At 42.6% G+C, this 23,897-nt stretch overlaps 1 protein-coding gene across 4 annotated transcripts in view; it reads right to left on the reverse strand.

Moving 5' to 3' along the window:
• Positions 1 to 16,559, reverse strand: part of dync2li1 (dynein cytoplasmic 2 light intermediate chain 1) — a 119,327-nt gene extending 102,768 nt beyond the window's left edge. For 2 of the 4 annotated variants that reach the window (XM_087147645.1, XM_022255281.2), the window contains exons 1-2: positions 16,471 to 16,559; positions 15,079 to 15,224 (exon numbers count right to left, since the gene is read on the reverse strand). In XM_087147645.1, coding sequence (XP_087003771.1) covers positions 15,079 to 15,104 — 26 coding nt within the window. In that variant the 5' untranslated portion in view covers positions 15,105 to 15,224; positions 16,471 to 16,559. Of the gene's footprint in view, positions 1 to 15,078; positions 15,228 to 16,470 lie in introns of all 4 variants that reach the window. The other 2 variants (XM_022255282.2, XM_087147604.1) reach the window with 2 other exon arrangements.
• Positions 16,560 to 23,897: the final 7,338 nt, after the last annotated feature.

Raw genomic sequence — 23,897 nt, forward strand, 5'->3', positions numbered from 1 at the left:
TGATTTGAAGAATACTATACCGCAAAGACTATACCTACATGTATTACCACTTTTAAATAATAAGCCCACTTCTGGTTTCAATCGGAAGGAAGGGTCACATGATTTGACCTACATGAGATGAATCAAAGACTAAATTTTACTCTGCCACTTGCCGCAAACAGAATGTTGTGGGAGTCCACGGTTGATTTGATATGGTTTTTAGAAATTGACAATAATATTTTAAATGTTCAAAGTTTAATAATAAATCACTCGATGAGGTCTTCATGATGTAATTATTAAATTAGTATTATCTTTGCTTTGAGGTCTTTGCTTCATGGAACTTTGATGACATTCGAAGCCTGTTGAACAACCAAAATGTTACTTGAAAAACAAAAGCTGTTTCAGCTGGTGACCGAAACAGTTATGAAAAAGATTGCCTTTTTTTTGAAAATTGTGAAAAAACCAAAAAAGGCCAAAAAGAAAGCCCTTTTCTTAACTTGCGAAAAAGCCAAAAATTGAGACCAATGTTGTATTTGTCAGTGACACACACTGAGTTGTTTTGGGGAACTCTTTTGATTCCATAAAAAAGAACTTGGAAAGAGTGGTAATCTAACAGGGGCAGTTACATGTAAGTCCGCATTTCAATATTGAATATCTGGGCCATGTAAAAACTTGCTTTCACGATCATGTGTTGGGCAGCACGTTGACATCTATGTGATAACGCTCGGATAAAAAGCCAACGGCCCGAAATATTGTAAACTCCTACGGTTCGCGTTGTCAGCATTAGCAGTGTACATGTATGAGATACTGGTAATTTTCATTATCGGTGCACGGTGTGTATGATAATGCTAGAAGCCCATACACTTTGGAAAATGGATGCAAATATTTACCCTGTATTTGGACGAGTACAGCTGTGCTCAAAAGTATTCATACCCTTTGGAAAATAACATACTTTTCTAAATTCTTCACTTGTAAAAGCTATTGCATGTATGTTGGTACTTCCACTATATATCTTTTGTCTATTTGTTGCAATACACAAACCCACATGTGTACTGGCTAAACTTAATTTGCACAAGAATAGATAAGGCCAGGGTTTCTCTTTTGCTCCTGTTCAAAATTATTCATCCCCCAGGTTTACATACTGTAGTTCTATTGCCTTTTCTTAATAGTCAATAGTGTAGCCTCTGTTCTTGATGACTACCTCAAGATGGTTCCTATAAGTGTCAACAAGCTTTCTGCACGTCTCCTGTGGGATGTTGGTCCACTCTTCCTTGGGGAAAGCCTCCAGCTGGGTCAGGTTGGATGGTCTCTTGACCATTACTCCAGTCTTCGACTCCCTCTATTAGATTTAGGTCAGGACTTTGACCTGGCCATTCCAGTACATGGATACCATTGTCTTTGAACCACTGCTTTACTACCTTGGCATTGTGCTTTGGGTCATTGTCCTCCTGGTATGTCCGATCAGGTCCAAGCTGGAGTTTCTCCACAGACGCTTTCACTTTGTTATCAAGGATCTTGATACAATCCTCCTTTTTCATGATGCCCTGTATGTTAATGAGGTTCCAGGTGCCACTAGCAGAGAAGCAACCCTGTAGCATTATATTTCCACCACCATGCTTGATGGTGGGGACTGTTCTTCGGCTTGTATGCTTCTACTTGCTTCCTCCAGACGCAGCCAGTGTATCGTGAATGCCCATAAAGAAGGCAAAGACTATAAGGCAATTTCCAAGCAATATAAGGTCCCTGTTGCAACAGTTCAGGGTTTCACCAGGAAGCGTAAGAGGTCCAATACAGTTCAGACTAAGTTTCAAGATTGATTTTTAAGTGATTTTTAATAAATTAAGGGTCTTTTCATTATAGCTTCCGGTCAGATGATGTCATCAGCCCCAATTTTTGCACAAACAGCATATCCACCAATTTTCAAGCAATTAAGGCAAATTTCGCCACAAACATTATCCAAAGTAGATTTTTGAATTTTTCAAACTTTCAGCAGAGGGCACTCGAGTGTTGCATGACATCACTGAGGCATGTTTTGAGGTATGCTATTGTGTTGGAGACTAATACAGTTGGAATAAGGTTCATATCTATTATCAAGTTTCAATAAAAAACACTTCCAGTTTGGACTAGTTTCGAGCAGAAGTAAGGGTCAAGCAATTTTACATATACAACAAGAAATACAGACAGAATCTATCACATAGTGCGAAATGCTAACTGCTGGAGGACACAGTTGAGTTTATGCGGATTTTTAAAGGTTTATAATGAATACTATATTCAAGTGCTTGTAATTTGACACCTGATGACAGGATTTTACTATAAACTTTAAATGCCTAAGGCTTTTTTATTGGTTTACTTTAATAAAGTTGCAAGATTGCCAAGTGACCCAAAAGGACTTTCCAAATTGTGTGAAAAACAACTGGGAAAATGTAAAATATTTACGATTCTATAATAAATCAGGTGATGACATCATGATGATGTCATGATTCAGCACACATCTTCAGGTGGTAGTCTAAGTATGTGCAAGTTTGTACAGGATAAAGAAAGAGACAAAAGTGTGTGTGTAGAACGACCCAATGTTATGTCCATGGGGGAAAAAATGAAAGACGACAAAAAAAAGACTAGAAGTCTATGTCTGTTTCAGAAGTAATTTTGTTCAAAAGAATAAAATGATACAAAGAAAGATTTTGGGGGGAAGTAGGGTGTTAACATCACTATGATGTCTAATGTACAAAGTACGTGTACCAAACCTACGGGGAAAATATTGCACCTTTAATCTCAAGTCAAGTGACACCTACATACATGTAATAACGTCACAGTGAGTTGTGTTAACACCCAGGCTGATGGACTAAATATGCACCTAAGATGAAGTCATCAGATGGATAAAAGTGCTCGGATCTGTGACATTAAAAAAGTGCACAAAACCTACGTGTAAGTAGAAAAACTGCACCCTTAATGTCAGGTGATTTGCATTTGAATCTATGGTTTCTGTTAATACAAAATTTTACTTGATATTTTGACTTTTGGGTATACATGTATTTGTTATCGGAGGAAAGGGAAAATCCTACACAATTTTTTAATTTAATTCTCATAGCAATCCTGAATCGAAGTTGAAAACTACTGTCATTAAGATCATAAAATATTGTGTAGTAGAAAAACGTACAAAACCTATGGAAAAAAGGGAAACTTTAACCCTACATGTAACTACCCAAAACCTGCCATACTCCAACAGCAGGTTTTGTGAGGTTTTGGCACATTTGGTACCGTACCCAAGGAACTTGTTGTTGAATTTTGTGAGACTTGGGATGGAAGGCCCAGGGAGATGGTGTTGGATTCTGTGTGAGTTGGGACAGACACCGGTCACTGTGTGCAGCTCAGTGGTCGAGTGGTTAAGACATTTGCACTAGTGGGCAGGAGGTCGTGGGTTCGGGTCCCACCCGAGTAAGCTTGTGAGGTTTTTTCGCAAGCTCTCGGATGGGCACTGAGCATACGGTGCTTGTTGATATACGTTGGGTAGGGGCAAAACCTGTTATATATAATGCAATACATGTTGGACCTGTTATTCTGGTGAAAGTTGTATTGAATGTATCGGTTGTTTTAATTGTACTTATTGTATCAATTGTTTGGACCAGAGTAATTAAATGGCGTTTATAAAAGACTGAAATTAATTGTGCCAAGTGACCCCTTACCTGAAGTAAAAACAGACTTAGACAAAGACTTGGAAAAATCAGGCTTAATGATTGAGAAACCGAAGAAGTAATATTGACCGAAGAAAAATTTGATGATGAATATGAACCCGAAGAATTACCTGATGATGGTTGTACCGACTGTGAAAATTGTACTGGATGCGAATATTGTGAAGGGTGTGACGATTGTGAAAACTGTGTAGACTGTTCCAATTGCATAAGTTGTAATAATTACATCAACTGCAAAAATTTAACAGGCAAATCATACTTAGCATTTGAATGGGACGAAAGCGGCTATGGCGGCTTCTACTATAAGATGAGACTAAGAACACCAAACGACCCCGAACCAGAAACCCATTTGGATGTAAAAGCAGAAAAACTTGGCTTAATAATTAACTATGACGAAGAAGTAGATAGTAGCAAATGATGTACTAAGGGCCCCACGCGGAGTGGTCTTGGCAATTTGTGGATCACATTACGGCTGTAATAGACGCCTTGAGGAGCCACCGAACTACCTTAAATGAATAGATTATTATTGAAAACAATGACAGACCAAAAGATTTATCATTTAACCGGCTCATTGCCTAAATGGCCAACCTTACCACCACGACCAGAAAATACGTGCCAGTACTACATAGTAGAAATAGATGACAGATATGCATGTCAACATTGTGATTAAGTGTTTGAGTGGGTTCTTTCATACGCACCAGAAACGTGTGCGGTAAATATTACCAGCGTTACGTTTGGAAAAATCCACCACCACCAAAATTGAGAAGAACTTTAAAAGAGTTTAACGTTCAATTGGAGAATGGTGAAGCAGGCACCATAGAAAATAAGTTAAACAGAATTTTAGATGGTAAGATCTCTAAAGATAAACTTTTGAAGGCTTTAATCGCGGTATGTTATCAAGACGTGACAAAAGAACCAACAGAATCTGTAAAAGACTTATTTCAAGTTTCGGATAAGCACTGGAAAAACGCCTTTGAAAAATTAACTCTCGCTAAACGAGATTTCCAAAAACGTATAGATTAACCAAACAAGATTTTTCAAAAAATATATAATAAAATGGAGACTCATACGTTTTACTTGACTAAAAGCGAGCAGACGTTTAAATTAGAAAATCAAATCTAAGAGGCGATAAAAAAAAAAAAGTCAGAAAAGTAAGCTTTCGCTCGGGTTACTTCAACATTACAAAATCCATCAAAATCGAACGGCAAATCGAATGACATCGAAAACAATGGCAATGACCTCGAGAATCAAGTAAGATCGTTAATAATTCAGTGTGCACGGTTAAGATCAAGTTTAACACTGCCCAGAGAAAGAGATAAAGAGCAAGAGTATGCGTTAATGGGTCTCGAATTTTTATCCCAAGGCCAACTCGATAATTACAAAGAAGCCCACCGCATCGCTTTAGAATTTATTCAAGAGGGATTTTCAGGCACAAACATTGAAGAAAGAATGAGGACCATCGGAGCCGCTCAAACCGAACCCAGACCCACTCTTTTAGTCACGGCTTCTGGTTCAAACGCTCCGGTGATGCATCGATTGCACAAAAGAGAAACACCCGCGTTTTTTTTACAAAGCGGTGAACAGGGGAGTATATTTATTCCTCTGGGGTTTTACAATGTGGATTGGTTTGATTTTATTTTAAACGCCATTCCGGGTGTAAGTTTTAAAGTTCACAAAAAGTCAAATTTGGTATCAATAATGATAACAGATTTAAATCTCAGATTAAAGTTGGGTAAAGAAGTCGGCAAACTTTTAAATCTGCCAAGAGGTAGGCTCGTGCCAAACGTTATTTATAAGGGAAAGATAGACACGAATCCTTTTGACGAGCTTTGGATACCCTGCTGAGAAACAAACAATCACTTTAATTTCTTCAACGGGCAGCCCTCGTATGTACTACGTACCACATCAGACCCGTGCAAAAGTGCCAAGTCACTTGTAAACGAACAGATAACGAGCTTACAGTTTTCTTTGAGAAACGAGCAACAAGAAGTCGTTAACAACAAAGATGGTAAAATTTTACCCGACCCAGTTTTACCCATGATCAAGGCGCAGTGTGGCTTCTTGTACATCTGATTCATTTTATTTAACTAGACTTATTTACAACCTATCTAATAAGCCAAACTGTTAAAACTCCCGTCCTCCACCGTCAATTGCGCGTCCATTACCAAAAATACATACATCGTCAATGGTCCTGCAGTTTCAGCCTGTCGTTCTATCTGTATTGATATGTCGCCACCATCGCCGAGAAGCCTACCTGACCCATGAGCCGAATTATTGTCCGAACTTCTGAAATTGAGCCACAAACCGTACTTATCTTTCAAATAGTCGGCCATGTCTACTCCGGTTAAGTTTAGGTCTTTGGTTACCGCGAGAGCTGATTCAGTGTCCAAGTCGCTGAAGTTGATATTCAAATAGCCCTTGTGAATACAGTTGATTTGGCTTGCCTTCGACCGTTCAACCATTTTACTTATGTGCGGGTTGTAAAATCTCTGAGGGTTTTTAACAGACGGATCTTTGAACAGAATCAAAACGCCTTTTAAGCTCTTGATTGTTTGATCGATGCTAATGTTCCATGGCGTATCAGACTTGTTTACCGCCTGTTTCTTCCAAGAGTGAATTCGGTCAAATAGGTAATAGATGGCACCCTTGTGCTTACTCCTCAAACTTTGCGCCTGGTCTCAATTAGTTAATACTTCATACTCCAAAGTCAAATCCAAAATTGCGTATTTCGCGTCTGTGTCTGTCGAGTTAACCACTTTGTCGTGACCGTTACAAGTCAACTGATACGTCAAAGGCTCTTTAAACCCCAACGGATAAAAAGGTCCGTGGTCCGTCAATAGCGATGTGTCTAACGAAATTGCGTATCGATTTTTAAAAGCATCTGCAATTGCTTCATCTTTACCATTGTTCACAGCTTCGTTTTTGTCGCCCGCACCTAAACGCAACTTTGCCACATTTTAGGCCAAAGTACAGCAGTTTTTTGTCAGTGAAATTGGTAGCCAGTTGTCTTTAGTATTGTGAAATACGTCCACGTCTCTGTAACTGACGATTTTGTTTCCCTGTAAGCTGACATCGATTTCTGAAACCAAGTTTCTTGCCACGATTATCATCTGATGCTCCGTCTAGGTCGAGTTTAAAAGCCAGTTTTGCGGTGCCAGGTACTATTACGTCGTCTATGCCTAAAGCGGGGAATTTTAGGTTCAACGTGTGACCCGCTGCGATGGTGCTCGGGTTGTGCGTGATGGTTACTTTGCGTCCTTCGCCTTTGATCGCGTGAGGTACTTTGAGCCTGGGACTCGGGTTTAGTTTTTTAGTGTATTCTTGAGACATTTTCTTAATATATACAATTTTTATTTTACGTGAAAATCCTAAATAGGAATGAAAATACAATAAAGGATATGCCGGCCGCAAAAAATAGGTCTTCGTATTCCATTAATTTATTTCGCTTTCTAAACGTTTCATTTTGGATTTCTAAAACCATGTCACCAATGTGATCTAGGTCAGCACACATGTCAGCTAAGGTCAGCTTGCATATCGGCCAACTTATCTTTAATTTCTTCTTCCTTTCCTTGGTTCATTTTTGAGTAGACTTCTTTTTAAAATAAAGTAAACTTAACTGTACCGGTAAACCAAAAAAACAACCAAAGCAGTTCCACCTAAAATCCTTACTAATTCTCTAACCTTTTGATCTTCCGAAGGTATCGGGTACCTTTGGCTCTGGAGGCAACGGCGGCAACTGTTTACCCGTCAATTCACTGTAAGCTCGTAATGCTTTGTCCATGTTCACAAATGTCTGTTGACTAGCGCGCTCTTGGTGCATTCGCTCGTTTAGAAAGTCTAAGAGGGGTTGGCAATTTTGCTCCCACTCTTGTTTTGCTTGCGCCAGTTGTTCTAATGCAAGGTCGTGACGTTTACGTTCCTCGTCGACTTCACTTTTTGCCAGACTACTAAACAAAAAATTTGAACCCGTAAATGCCAGAGCATTTACTATCACTCCTCCTACCATCAAAGTAAGTTAATTTAAAAAGCTTTAACTTTTAAAAATGGAAGGAAAGGAAGAAATTTTTAAAAAACTGTTTTACAGCCCGCAAGGCTATTGGAAAGGGGAAAGCGCCATCAACCATTTATACAAAAAGACCGGTGCAGACAAGTCAACCTTGTGATCCTGGCTAAAAAAGCAAGCCATTTGGCAAATTTATTTACCTGCACCTACGTACCGAGTTTATCAAACCAAACGAAGCGCATCAATTAGATATTTTGTACTTGCCCTGGGATCGAGTTAAAAGAAAAACATTTAAATACGCTTTAACCGTAGTAGACGTCGGTTCGCGATATAAAGAAGCAGTACCGTTGACCAGTAAAACCGCCGAGCAAGTGTTAGAAGGCGGAACACAAATTTATAAAAGATCGCCCTTGACTTGGCCCGAGGTTATAATGGTAGACTCGGGGTCGGAATTTAAAGGGAAGTTTAAAAAGTTGATGGTTAAACATGGAGTAGAAATTCAAACGGGTGAACTGAGCGCTCATAGGGGATCGTGGAAAGGTTTAATCGAACTTTAGCTGAAAGGTTATTCGGTCATCAATACGCGCAGGAAGTGTTAAACGTAGGCAAATGTAACGTAGAATGGGTAAAGCGTTTGCCTCAAGCTGTGAAATTGTTAAACGAAGAAAAAACATGTTCAATCGACAAAGAGCCCGCAGAAGCCGTCGAATTTGACCGAGTGAAACAAACACCAAGTGCGCCTCCTAAAACAACCCCTAGAGAACTTCCCCCGGACGTGGTCGTGCAGTACCTTTATTACCCGGGTGAACAGGAGGGAGGCACCACCAGAAGAGCGACCAATCCAATTTGGTCAGTGGACGTTTATCAAGTGGAGAAGCGTACCAGTCAGTTTAAGCGAGCCGGGGGTAAAAAAGTAAAAATGGGGCCCACTTTGTACTATCTGTTAAACGGGCCAAATAGCAGTTTTGTCAAAGAAGAGCTTCAAGTAGTACCTGAGGATACCGAATTACCGCCCAGGAAAGCTTTTTAAACGTAAATGCGCAAAAACCGAATTGAGGGCCTTTTCTTTGTCTTTAAAATTTGACTGATATATCCACTCGTATATAAATGAATTGTGGTGTTCTTTCGGTCGCTTTGCTCTTGTGGCCGCTTGCTTTGCTCGCTCTAGGTCAGTCGCCTTAAATCCGCAAATTAACGATTGACAGTGCCCGTAAGCTAACGTGTGTATGCCGTTTGATAAAATATAGCGCTTTGTGTCTAGCGGTGACAGACTCAGCTTATTTTGCGTAATGGTGTACACTTGATGTTTATCTGATCTAAATAACTGCTGTTTATTTAAATGCTGCATCCGCTTAAATAGGCAGCTTTTATACATCTCGTGGGTTAGCCTTCTTTGGGTGACTACTTTTGTCACACCTTTCGCTTTCTTTAAATTTTGGTCTTCCGTTAAAATCGAGTACATTTGAAGAAGTCTTTCTCGAAATCAGATTTGGCTAATTTACGCAATTCAGTATTTTTATCGATGTAGCTTTTCATCCAAGGCACCTGTTTAAATGACATGACGTGGTGTACCTCTTTTAACTGGAGGCCAAGTTCCAGGTATTTTTGCAACGATAATGAAGTACGTATTTATGTTTTGTGGCCAACATGGCCACGAGTTAGTCTACAGAAGTTACTTGCTCGCCTTTGTTAATCAGGTTATTTTGGTAGCTTGAAAACCATTCATCGGGGACTACAATGTTTTCAGGTGCCAGTGGGAAGTCCTTATGTTTGTCATGCAAGTCTTTCCGGTAGTCTAAAGTGACTTCAAATATATATCCACGCGTGTCATTTGGCGGAATTTTATAAATAAACTCGGGAGTAAACTGAAACTGAAACTCACCCACGGGTAACGATTGTGACATGGCCCAGCCATACAAATTGTTCGTGTCCAGGTACATAATGTGTGTCTCTGGTTGATTTGGGTCGTAGTCTGGTAGGCCCGGATTGTTCGCCTTGGCATATCGCTTTGCACCCACGCTCGAGATACCACCTCTTTTGGCCTTTCAAAGAACAAGTGCTGGTCTATGTCTGTCAGTAGTTATTTTACACCCGAGTGCTTTAACAATGCATCCAACGACAGGCCCGGTGACATGTAATAGTTAGCTGGGTCAAGGCCATGGTTCTGTTTACAGACTTGGCGGAAGTTCTTAAGTACACCCGCTAGTAATAGTATGTCCGTTCCCACGTATAAGTTGTGGTAGTCACCTAGGTTTTTACAGTTAAACGTGTGCCATACTGTTTGTGCTTGAACGTGTTCTTTCTCTGTCACTGTGGATTGTTACAAAGTGCTATAAAACGCATCTCTAGGCGATAGGCTCCCTTCTTCAAAATGGTCAAATGAGTCGATATATACGTAAGGGTAAATGCCTTTTTCCAATAATAAATCCGTGTTTTCTGGGAATCTTTCCCAAAGTAAGTTAAAATCATCGGGTGAACAATTCTTAACCAGTTGATCTAGCGAAGCTGCCATGAAATGAAAGGGGTCTAGGAACCTAAGTTGGCCGAATGAAAACAAAATGTAATTCTCTGTATTTTTAGCAATTAATTTAATTTCTTCGCCGTTAAACTCGCGAGCGCCCTGCATGATTAAATGCGCGTCGTATTTCTCCAAATTGTGTAAAATAACTGGTACGGGCGTTTGATAGGGTACTTGAGATTACATCTGATACACTGCTGGTCGTTGTTTTGGACGTTTAAAATTGCTTTTTATACGCCAATTGCGCAGGTAGTGGAATGTAAGTTGCATCCACCATGTTGTATTTTACCATGTTGATGTAAAAAGCGTCAACTTTATCAAATATCCATCCGATCCACGTTGCGTGTGTGCCTCCATGTCCTCTATCTGGTTTTGCCTATGTTCTGCGAGTGCATTTTTAATGTCGGTTTTACTTACGACCACTTTATTTTAACTCGGGAAGGTGAATACACCAAAGTCGGTTTGATCGGGTTTTTCCAATCTAAATTGCACTTTTAGAGCTGTTTGCAGTTTATAAGAATCAATTTCCTTTAACTCATCTAACGCTTTCTTCTCTATGAAAGTTTTGTAAAAATCAAAAAAGTGCACGAGGTCATATTCAAAGAAACTGGGTATCAATTCCCAATTTCTGTAATTACCCTGAAAGCGTCTCACGTTTCTAATGTCGACTTCTGCAATTTCCTCGGGTTGAGTGTAAGCTTTAATCACTTTGATGAGATCTTGTTTGACAACTCTGCCCTTGTGTGTAAATGGGATGTTGTGTTGAATTGCCTTTGGTTCGTTCGGATGGCTTGAACAAGTTCGGGCTTGGTGTGAAATCTACACTAGGGTGCCAGTAATGGAATGTTATACTGCTTGACAAAATCTGCTAAAAACGCCTTCTTGAAACGATTGAAGGTTGATAATAGTGGTCTGTGTTTTGGGTTGCTCATGTCTCTATTTATATATAGGTTTTTAAATTTTTTTCTCATTTTTTCCCGCGACTTGACTTGACATGTTTTTATATATTGTTTTTTCTATATATAGTCCATTTATTTAAGGTGGTTGTAAACACAGCGCATTTTGCTTAGAACAGAGCTGCGCTTTAAGTAGAAGTCACGAGTTCAGGCCGGGCAAGTCGAGACTTGTAGTGACCGGGAAAGCGAGGGGAAGTCCCTTCTTTTTTTTTTTGAGCCAAAGTTGTTTGCGCAGGAGAAGCACCAGGGTTTCCCACTTCACTACCTTGACCTTTGACCTGCCTGTTTGTACCAACCCCAGCGGAGAGGAGGAAAGAGAGTGGAGAAGGGGGATGGCGCAGAACCGGCAGTTCCCGACTACTGGGGTTAGGGTTAATCTCATGTCACATGATGTCATCATGACATGATCATTTTGGTTTGATCTCTATATAACAAATAACTCAGTTTAACTTTGATCAATATGAAAGAGCACTATGAGACCAAAATGAAGCTTCGAAAATTGTCTAGAAAGTCTACAAACAAAATAAATGTTAACCACTTCGGACCGGGGCATTTTTCAACGTTGAGGATGCTGGGCCGGCATGACTATCATTTTTTCCGTTTTCAAAATCCTTCAACAATTCATCATTCCATTTAACAGTCGTTTATAGCCGCACGGAGTAATCTTCAGGCACTACTCTAAGTTGACAGCTGACCTTTATTGACGCCCGAATATTTCAGCCAGGCCTGCAGCCTTGTAAACAGAGCCCAGATTGTGCGGTGTTATACAGCTGTCTTTTGTTCACGAACCTGGCTCAGTGCACTGCTGACCTCTTTTCAATAGGGGCCAGATTAGCATGCAGCGGTGCTGTGTGGCTCATCGCTGCGGTGGTGGAGAGCTTTTGTCCCCGGTGGTAATCCGCTTGCTCTAAATACCCCAAACTCTGGTATACGGTTTCTAAATAACGCTGGATTATCACCACTTTTGAGAGCGAAAAATGGCGGTCATGCCCAGCAGCCTGGTCTTTTGTTCGGAGTACGGTCTTTTGTTACAGGGCCCTGTTTCCTTTGTCTGAGTTCGGAGACCCCGGCCACACATATAAACCATACGGCTCCGATCCCGGAGTCCCCGGCTGGTAGTGGTTAAAAACCGATGATAAATCACTTGATGACATCATCGTGACATCGTTATTTTGGTATCATTTTTGTATTACGGTCAGTACTTGGTATAATTTTGAAGAAGATTAAAGGTCCCAATGTGACAGAAATAGCACCTTAAATTTGTGTACAAACTCAACAGGCAAAAACTAAATATTCAAAAATCAGTAATAAATAAACTGACATCATCATGGCATCATTACATGTTTATTGGTATCATCTTTGTACCAGGATCTGTGATTGGTATAACTTTTATGAAGGTTGAAGATCACAAAGTGACAAAATAGCACTTTGAATTTGTGTACAAACTCAATAAGCAAAAATAAATACTCAAAATCGAAAATAAATAAAACGATGACATAATCATGACGTCATACTTCGAGGCACATCTGTGCTTCACCCCTTGACAACGGGAATTTCTTCCCGAAAGCTGACTCCAAGAATTCAAGCCTCGCTAGGCCACCAAGGCCACCTGCCAAACCACAAATTCTCGGTTTGTGGCCCTGCGTGCTCTGCATGCTTTGAATTACACGGTGAAAAGGCTGATTGTTCGGTGGCATGCGGCTCTACTCACCCTTCCACATCCCCATTGCCTCTTTTTAAAGTGGGGACTATTGTGAAGCTGGTGATTATGATGCAAAATCAGTCTTTTCATTTCTGGGCTACGCACAAAGACCGATTACCATATATACAAGAGCCAGGGTCTGCCTTCTTTCACCGTCTTCGCTATCACCGTCTTTGGGCCGAGAATAATAGCTGAAAAGCGGGCTGAGGATCTCAATTTTTACGGTGGCTATAGCTGCCTCCCGGTGCGAAGGGGTTAAGTTCTTTGGTTTATGTAAGTTTGACGAGGATACATGTTTGCAAAGGGACTTATGTCCAGGTGAGAAAAACATGTACAATGTGAAGGGACTTTTATGGAGAAGAACAAAAAAATAGAACAAAAACATTGCATTTTCTGCAACTTGCGGAGGAGCCCCCCAAAAAAAATCTTATGAAAAACAAAAGCTGTTTCAGTAGGTGTCCAAAACAGCTAAAAAGAAACCAAGCTTTTTCTGGAAACTCTCTCTCGAAACAGAAAGAAAGGACGCTGGAATCAATGGCATTCAAACACTGCTCTTTATTAAAAGTCCACAGCACTACTGCAGGAGATATACTGATTGCAATGTTGCATTTCAGAAGTTATGATTGAAATGGTGAACCTTAATTGTCATGTGACTTGTCACCAAGACATTGTCACAACATCAATTATGGTCTATAACACTTCCCTTTCTAGTGATATGCAAAGTCTCTACCTAAAAAGGACATTTTCGTCAGGACTTATACAGATATACATGTACCTGACTTGTCACCTGAAGATGTCATCATCACATTATGTCAGTTTTTTTGTCTGTAACACTTCTCTTTCTAGCAATCTGCAAGATTCCAACATAATAGGAGGACATACATGGACATGTATACTTCAGGGGATACAGGGCTTTGCAACTTTAATGTCACGTGATTTATCTCCTAATGATGTCATCATCAAGTGATCTCAATTTTCATCTGAGATGTCCCTTTCAAGTCATCTGCAGAGTTTCAACCTAATCTGAGGTATACATGTACTTCAGGGGATACAGTGAAAAATCTTAAATCTTGTCCGGAAAAAGTTGTAGAAAAACTGCAAAAGAGTGTCGCAGCAGAATTTTTAAGGCTCCTGAAAAACTTCCCACAATCTTCCTAGAGTGAAGTTATCAGTATTGTATACACATTTTCCCTCCCCTTTGTGGTTTTGGCCAGGCAGGCCACTGAAGGACAGGCAAAGGACTGTACATGTAATATCCCACTCCCTGCAGAGAGCTTTTTGACTCTGACTGTATCATTCATGTCATTTGGAATAAGAAACTTTTACCCTTTCGCAACATACAAATCTTCCTTATGTTTATTTTTCGCCAGCTGGAAAGCTATGGCATTTCAAGCAAAAGGACATTAACAAGAAAAGATCACTAATGTGAAGGCCTTGTATTTCAAACAATCTTGCAGATTTTTTTCCAAGGAAAAGAAATCATGGCATAATATACGGTGTATGGAAAGTTAAGCATGATGTGGCTTTTACACTTTAGAATCTTTTGATGTGAAACACCGAAAAAGAGAAAGTCAGTGTGTTGAGTGATCCAAGGTCAGTCTCTGAAAAATGCAAACCACTTAAATACTGATCACCTATTACAAGCTGCCTAGTAATGTAAACAGTCCTTCACTGTAAGTGACCTACACTAATGCAAAATTCCTTCACAACTTCCTTTCAATAAATGCACAACTACTTGTGGGGGAAATTGTGGGGAAAGGATTCACTTTCCCCACAATTTTGCCACAACTTATCCCAGATGAGATTTGATTAGGGTTCACCTTTAATGTCATATGACTTTTCACCTGATGATGTCATTGCTACATGAATTCAACTTTCAACTATAACACTTCACTTCTGGTTACCTGCAAAGTTTCAACACAATGGTACATGTACTTCAGGAGCCAAAAGCTTTAAAGAATGCACCTTTTATGTCACGTGACGTGTCACATGATGAAGTCATATCAAATGAAAGCTTACAATGTGGGCTTTCTAGTCATGTATATGACGTGATTTTTTTTTGGCAACTTATATCACCTTTTCCTGGAGCGAATCACAAATGTGCCTAGAACATAAGGCCTCAGCCTACATGTAGTTTGAATGGAAGCAGCTAGATAATCAGCAAGTAGGATGTAACCGGGGTGGCCCTTAACTGAAGTTTATGACAAAAGAAAACAGATGCATACACATACCCTTTCTGTGGCATTTTGACTGGCATGAACCAGTAACTGGGTGGTTCCTTCTGGTTGTGAACTCTTGAGACACTATCTACAAGTACAGTTAGTTGAAAGACTTGTATCCTCAACTGAAATTGGGACTGTTGAGACCATGTCTTGAACTGCTGATACAACATGTACAAGGAAAAGGAAACTAATGTCTGGTCTTGCAGATGTACTGTATGTATCTTAACCATGCTTTATAAGAAAAGTCAATACGAAACAGTGAAGGAATGGATTTAACAGAGAGTAGAAAACATTTTATTAAAAACAGAACATCAACTAAGTAAGTGTAACTAAGCAACCATTCCAAAATTATGATTTTTAATTTCAATTTTTTTCGAAATAGTTGGTTGGTGGGTAGGTCAAGGTAAACTTTGAAAATCAACATTCACTTTTCATTAAAAAAAAACAGAAAAACAAATTGTTCTTGCATAAAACAAATCAATTTGCATGGATTACTTGTGTCGCACCAGCATTCTGTAAGTTTTGCTCATTGCTCAGTGCCAAAACAGGTCACTGGGAAAAGCTGATGGCTTTGCACTATGATTGGCTAACATTGCACATGACCTAGCTGTGACTGCGAGGTTATCACTTCCTGATAGCAAAGCGTTTATTTCAATTTTTGGTTCACCAATGGCAATGCTTTGGCATGGGCAAAGTGTTGGCAATACGATAAAAACATGACCTCCGTACAATCACAGTGTGGTAATTTATCTTCTCACTTAATATCACTCATCACGTCTTTTAGCAATATCACTAGTTATCTTGATCAATTATGGATGAATGAATGAAGTGTAGTGAGAATATTTTCTGCAATGAGAAAGAAAACGAAAAAATATCAAATTGATAACCGCCGCTTGTGTAATGCATTGCGCCAGTTTCACACACCCCTGTTTTTAACCACAATGCTCTGCGCCTCGTTAGCTGTGACCCCCGTGTGACATATTTCCTTCCTTGTTACAATCCTTGCAAGATACCGCTCTTTCTCTACCTTTAACTATGATCCCACATGCCCCACCAAGATAGCGGGATGTGTCAGAAGATGACATGCTGCTGACAAAATAATACAGATAAAATTCACTCACTGGTCTGCACCGTGATAAAACGGCATGTATGGGGCTTTCAGAGCCTATCGTTACCATGGTTACTATCTATCGTAGCTACTGTACATGTATATTATTACTACCAGCTTAGGCAGTTTGTTTTTTGGCCTATCTGTCTGTGGCTGGTCTAGCCCAGGATGAACCACATGATGAAGGTTACATCAGTGTTTACATACATGACCGTCACTTAAATCTTGATAAATTTTTCCCATGAAAAATCATTGAGAAGCCAGAAAAATACATGCGTTTGCGTTACACTTACCTACACACTTTGCCACTTCGCACCAAAGATTGTATAGCGCCGCGCACACCAGCTAGCCCGGCCAAACAACGCACCAAACGTAATCTTGGTCAAAACATTGAGGGCGCACTTCATGATAATGCAGAATATAACGCAAGACTACAGGTGAAATACGCACTCATAGATAGAAACAGTGCAAAATCATGATCCAGTCGGCCCGAACTTGATGAGCACTCTGTTGACTCTCGTGAAGAGGTTGGCCTCTGTTTTTTCACTGGAAATTCAGGATTATAGCCAGAAGATAATTGTTGGCTTCAATTTTATGAGGGTTAGCCTCGAAAAACTTTTTTATTCGCCTTTCCCTGAAGATACCCCCAAAATAGCAACGTCGGAATTCATATATATATTTCTATGATCTTTCCTAATTGTGGCCTGCCTTATTGTAGAAAACCTGTGGGCTGGCGCAGAAATACGACCATTTGGTGGAAAACACCCTTTAATATCTTCTCGAGGGCCGGTTTCGCAGTAAAAATGGCTCAAACGGAAGAAAATCTATCCAAGATAGAAAAACCAATTCCAAAAAGTGAATACGTTTTCTTATTTTCTAAAGGATAATACAGTTTGTCCGTTGCCAGTGAGTGCGGCAGTGTTTTGTGCACAGAGACGATCTTATGATTCAGTAAAAGAGAGATCAAACATCTGCAAAACTGCGGGACACAAAGAAGAAAAACTACCAGAATGAGGACGAACAGACAGAACTGTTAACTGGAACTTGCTAATTTCCGTTTCCCCGGCGTCCGGGGGAGCTTTTCTGAAAGAAGAAACAGGGGAAATTTCAGGCCCTTTCCAGTTATTATAGTACAGAATAGTCAATAAGCCCCTCCAAAGAGACACGGTGTACATTCTTTCAATATTTGGTTGTAATGTGACAGGTCATTTACATTTAGCCCTTGCGCAGCGCCCTCGTTTGATAGCTATGCTTGTTCAACATTAGTTTATTGCCAGCTCTTTGTTCAGTGAGTCATTCACCCCACAGCGCTGGTACAGACAACACCACAGTAGTCCAAGATCTACCTCATGTTAGTTGCTGGCAGAAGTTTCATTTATAGCCTTTACACCTCGTGTTAGCCCTAGATTGACTGGGCTAGGGGATTTTCTTGTGGCGACACCATAATAAAGAACTTGAGTGAGATAATGCACACTATCCGTGTCGATCTCATCTTCTCACTGTTACATTTGGCGTCGTAGACAGGATGGTGTGCTCAACGCTACAGCCCCTAGCCCAGTGAGGTGAGCTACGAGTTTCAGCTTCTCTGGTTGACAAGCCGAGCTATAACTGAAGCAGCAAGTTCACTGGAGGAAGATGGAGTTGGAGGAGCTGCGTAAGGAGCTGGAGGCCGTGAAGGCAGCACTGCAGGCCCACGAGAAGAGTGCAGTTGGCAGTTCATCCACCCCGTCATCCACCCAACAGCAGCAAATAGATGCCCTCATCAAGGCCCTCAGTGAGAGACCACGGGGATGGAGTCAGCCGCAACCCCGCAGGTGCTACACTTGTCAGTCAACAGGGCATTTGAAGCGTAACTGCCCTCACCGCCCACGTGGTAATGGATCTCCTTCAGAGCAAGCCCAACGAAGTATGTTCAACCCCCGTGCTCAACAGTTTACTCCAGAGCAGTCCGTTCCCCAGCAGTCTACCCAGCCGCAGTTTGTTCCCCAGCATCCTTCCTTCCAACAGCCATTAAACTAGGTCGGCCTGCCATTGTGAGCCAAACGACAGGCCACCAAGTTTTGCAAGACAGAGGCTCGATTATCCAGAAAATAGTAGGGGACTGCCCAGTTGCACAAGTAAAGCTTGGAGGCACCAAGGTGATATGCCTACTTGACACCGGAGCACAGGTATCCACACTAACCGAATCCTGCTTTAGAGAGAACTTCTCCACGGAAGAGTTGGTTGATATCCGCAACTTACTCCACATCTCTGGTGCCCAGGGTGCTGCAATCCCCTATCTGGGTTACATTGAGCTGTCACTTCAGGCATTGGGACAAACGTTTGACAAAGTAGGTTTCCTGGTGGTGAAGGACCCAGTTGGCACAGCAATGTCTGAAAGGAAACAAGAAGTGCCTGGGGTCATCGGCTCGAACATTTTCAGAGACATGAGAGACGCACTGCAAAAGACAATCGGACCCGGATTCCTGCGCAGCCTGGAAGACGGTTCCGGTGGAACCGAGTGGGTTAATGTCCTAGCTCTCTATGAGGAGATACGGAGTGCCTCCCATCAATTAGACAAACCCGGGAATGTCCGCATTTCTGGTCAGAAGCCGATTCTAGTACCAGCGATGTCTCTGCATGTTGTACAGTGCTCTGTCAGGCCTAGCAATGATGTCTACCAAGCAATGGTGGAAGAACTTGATGTGCACACGAAGCACCTTCCGAAAGGTCTGATGATTGCACCAACCCTTGTCAGTGTTGATAAGGCCAGCAGAGTCCCCGTTCAAGTTGCTAATTTCAGTGACAGTGACTTGTACCTTCAGCCGAAGACCCCAGTTGCAGTACTCTCTCGTGAATTCTCTGAGTACCCCTGCCCTCGAACAGTTGCATCCGACTGTGAGGTTTCTGCCCATCAAACCCCTGAGAGTGATGATCTTGTATCCGATCTGATGACGCGGTTGACGATCGGTGAGGACATCAGCGACGAGCAGCGCTGCAGTTTGAGAGGACTGATTTCTAGATACAGTGATGTCTTCAGCAAAGATGAAGATGACATCGGTTTCTGCAGTAAGATAGAGCATCGGATCATCACTATTGATGATATACCTGTCAAGGTGCCCCACAGACGTATTCCCCCACACTTATGGCCAGAAGTTAGAGACCACATTCAGGCATCCCTAGACCGTGGCGTCATACGAGAGTCTTCAAGCCCATATGCCTCACCAGTCGTCCTTGTCCGTAAAAGCAATGGGAAACTCAGAATGTGCGTCGACTACAGGGCCCTGAATGCGAAGACACACAAGGACGCGTATCCCCTTCCACGAATCGATGAAGCACTCGACGCACTGAATGGGGCCAAGTATTTCTGCAGCCTCGACCTTGCCCATGGGTTCTACCAAATCCCCATCGAAGAGAGAGACATCGAGAAGACCGCCTTCCGTGTTGGTGTAGGTGGCTTGTACGAGTTCACACGAATGCCGTTTGGGCTCTGCAATGCACCTGCCACCTTCATGCGTCTCATGGACAAGGCCTTTGGAGATAAGAATTTCCAGTCCTTGATTGTCTACCTCGATGACATTCTTGTGTTTGGCAAGACGTTCAACGAGACACTTGAGCGACTCCAGATGGTGCTTGATCGCCTCCGTCAATTCAACCTGATGGTGAAACCAGAAAAGTGTCACTGGTTTACCAACAAGCTGAAGTATTTAGGCCATGAAGTATCAGCGGATAGAATTGCACCAGATCCAGAGAAGATACGTGCTGTAGCTGAGTGGAAGAGACCAACCAACGAGGGTGAGCTTCGAAGCATTTTAGGCCTTGCTAGCTACTACCGGCGCTTTGTTCAAGGTTTTGCCAAAGTCGCCGCCCCACTTCATGCGCTGCTTGGTGGTCCAAAGAAGAAGAAGGGCAAAAGAGTCGTCCCATCCCAGCTTCAACTACCTGAATCATGGAATGAAGCCTGCGAAGTCTCCTTCAACGAGTTGAAGTCACTCCTAACGTCGGCTCCTCTTCTTGGCTATCCTGACTTCAAACGTCCATTCATCCTGGAAGTTGATGCCAGTCATCTTGGTCTTGGTGCTGTTCTGTCCCAAGAACAGGACACTGGTCGTGTAGTTCTTGGATATGCCAGCAGAGGTCTCCGCGGGAGCGAGCGCAACATGGACAACTACAGCAGCATGAAGTTGGAGCTTTTGGCACTGCGGTGGGCAATAACTGTAAAATTCCGTGACATTCTGCTGGGAGCCGACTTTGTTGTCTACACGGACAACAACCCCTTGAGCTACCTCCACTCCAATTCCAAACTGGGTGCAGTTGAGACGAGATGGGCCGCCGAATTAGCACAGTTCCGGTTTAGCATCAAGTATAAACCCGGGCGGAACAACAGCAATGCCAATTCTTTGAGCAGAAAGAGAGAGCACGGTGACGAACCAAAATCAGTACGGTTTGAAGAGACCACAGTTGCTGCTGCCATCAGCGAAACCAGTGCTACCAGCATCCCGGTGGTTGTGAGACAATGCATCAGGAGTACCCTACAAGAAGCTGGCTTAAATGAGGTTCGTGCCAAGCCAGCTGTGACAGTTCCCATGGCAACAGCAACACTCACCATCTCTGTCACCGGAAGATCTCACCGCACTTCAAAAGAGTGACGACTTCCTTGGACCACTTTGGCTTTTATGGGAGGGACAGAGTAGACCACGCCCTGACCAGATTATGAGGGAGGCCAAAGAAGTCCGCAAGCTGTTGAAATTCTGGGATGCTTTGGAGGTGAAAGATGGTGTCCTTTACAAGAGGAGGACAGATGCTGGAGAAATGTGCCATCAGCTTCTTCTACCCTTGGCACTGAGAAACAAGGTACTTGTTGCACTGCATGACGAACTTGGGCATCAGGGTGTTGAGAGAACTACAAAGCTAGTACAGAGGCGATGCTATTGGCCAGGGATGACCAAGGATATTGAAGCACATTGCCGGGACTGCAACAGATGTATGTTAGCCAAGGCCGGTAGAAAGTTGCATCCTACGATGGGTTCTTTCATCGCTAAAAAGCCACTGGAGGTTCTCGCAATGGACTTCAATGTTCTTGAGCCTGGGACGAACAACATAGAGAATGTGCTCGTCCTGACTGACATCTTCACCAAGTTCACCCAGGCCATCCCATGCAAGGACCAGAAGGCAACAACTGTTGCTCGTGTCCTTGTGCGTGACTGGTTTGTGAAGTTCGGAGTGCCGTGCCGCCTGCATAGCGACCAGGGAAGGAATTTCGAGAGTAGGGTTATCAGCGAGCTGTGCAGCATGTATGGTATCTTCAAAAGTCGCACAACACCTTACCATCCCGAAGGTAACGGCCAATGCGAGCGGTTCAACCGCACTCTCCATGACCGCCTGAGGACACTGCCCCCAGAGAAGAAGCGTCGATGGCCGGAACTTCTGCCCGAGATCATCTATGCGTACAATGCAACACCACATTCATCGACGGGCTACTCCCCATACTACTTATTCTTCGGGCGTGAACCAAGGCTGCCAATCGACCACCTGCTAGGTACAGACCACCAACCAGAAGATAACGACGATGGGTTGCATCAGTGGGTAGCTGACCACCACGCACGGATGAGCCTGGCATTTCACTTGGCTTCAAGGAAAACTGAGGAAGAGGCTTCGCGAAGGCAGAAGAGGCACAACGAAACAGCCAAGAATGAAGATCTGGACATTGGTACCAGAGTGTTCCTCCGTAACCGCAACATCGAGGGCAGAAATAAAATCCAAGATGCGTGGGACAGCAAACCCTTCAAGGTGATAGGGAGACCTGATCGCACTGGGCACGTCTACACCGTTGCTCCACTCGATGGGGAGGGGAAGGAAAAGACGCTACACCGGAGAGAGCTGCTGCGTGGGACCACCTTGCTGCTGGATGGGAGTAAGACACCGGAACCTGGATACTGTCAAGATGCTCCGGGCTTCGTGGTGCAAGCTGACGAGGATGAGGATACAGACGATGAGCTTCTCATTATACAGCGGCAGGGTACGACACCAGAGGTGCCAGCAGACAAACAGGAGCCAGAGGGACAACCTGCTGCTTCTAAAAAAAGCAGGGGAGCATCACCTCAGCGGCCATGCCCAGCCAGCGCCAAATCCCGAAGTGGAGCACACCCCTTCAGAGCATGCTCCCACTGAGGAACATCCTACAGATTTGCTAGCTTGCCATACCAGTGCCACTCCGGATGATTCTACTCCCGGTGACGACGACTTCAGCAGCAACCCAGATGAGCAGCCAGTACCAGTTCGCCGGACAAGCCGCACAGGGGCAGGTCAGCATGCCAACCCTCATCACCTGCCAAGATCTGCTGTCCAGTGCGAGATACCTGCAGCACCTGTTACAGCACCAAGTGTCGACCCCCAAGTCCTGGCAGACATTAGTCGTACACAGCTGCTGCTAGTGCAGATGTTGGCCGGAGTCCAACCAAGATGATTTGGGACTCTATGACGTATTCTTCCTTGTATAATTTTTCTGTTAAACTTAAGGCTCGTTACAACGTATGATTACAAGAGGTTGTCGAGGCGCCAACCTTTAAGCGGGGGAGTATGTGACAGGTCATTTACATATAGCTCTTGTGCAGCGCCCTCGTTTGATAGCTATGCTTGTTCAACATTTTTGCCAGTTTCCTAAGGAAAAACTGCTCATTTTCTCCGCCAGTAAATAGAAAAAAAGCACTAAAAAAAAAAAAAAAAAGAACCGGGCGCCCCCTTTTGGTCTGTTGCCATGGGCGCCACATCTTGTCTTTACAGGTAGGACTACAAATACGCGCTCATAAAACATGCAAAATCAGATCAGTAGCGCTGCCTGTCAACTCTCCAGAAGAGGTTGGCCTCCGTTTTTTCACTGGAAATTCAAGATTATGGCCAGAAGAGCGCTGTTTGTTTCAATATTATGGGGGTTAGCCACGGACGTATGTAAAAAAACCTGGACTTGCAACGCTTTTGAATAAAAAAGAAGCCAACCAGCGGCCATTTTACTGAGCCGAATACAAAACCGTGGGTTGGCTCCCCTCTATTGACGTCAGGAAGAACAAAGGCGGGCATTGCCAGGAAAGCTATTTGGTATTCGGCTCGGTAAAATGGCCGTGAGTGGATTCAATGACTCTATAAGCTGGTTAAGGGCATTGCGAGTCCAGATTTTGTTATACACGTCCGTGGGGTAAGCAACGGATTTTGTTTATCCACCTTTTCCCGAAGATACCCCCCCCCCAAATAGAGCCCGCAAGTTGACCCCTGATGGCGCGCATCCGGAACCCGTGAACAGGAAAAATAACGTGCAAAGATTTTAGGATTTGTAATTTTTTTTCGTTCAGTTTCCTTTTTTTGAAAATCAACTTTGAAAAAGGGCTTTGAAAAATATTTGCTAGTATATCAATTTATAGAAACTGAAAAATTACCTGAACTAAAAGAGAAATATCCTGCCAAAAATTGACCCATCACTTCCGAAAATCTAAAATACATGAAAAAAGTGCAATACGGGACCCTCGTACGCAGATGAATATTTACGGCTTGAGATTTTATGGTAGTGTGTGGGTAAGACCAAAATAAAAACATCAAAATATTGTTCATACGTCGATAATTTAAAAGGTAATAAACGAAAAGCATTATTCTACTTTTACGAAGGATTCTAATATTTTATCTAACCTTTTCTGAACAGCTGCGTGACGTCAACTCAATGTAATCTGGAACCCATCGACTGCAGGAAGGC

The sequence above is a fragment of the Acanthaster planci genome, linkage group LG01, assembly GCF_054643075.1.
Source record: "Acanthaster planci isolate LZ-2023a linkage group LG01, COTS_SCS, whole genome shotgun sequence".
Classification (NCBI taxonomy): Eukaryota; Metazoa; Echinodermata; class Asteroidea; order Valvatida; family Acanthasteridae; genus Acanthaster; species Acanthaster planci.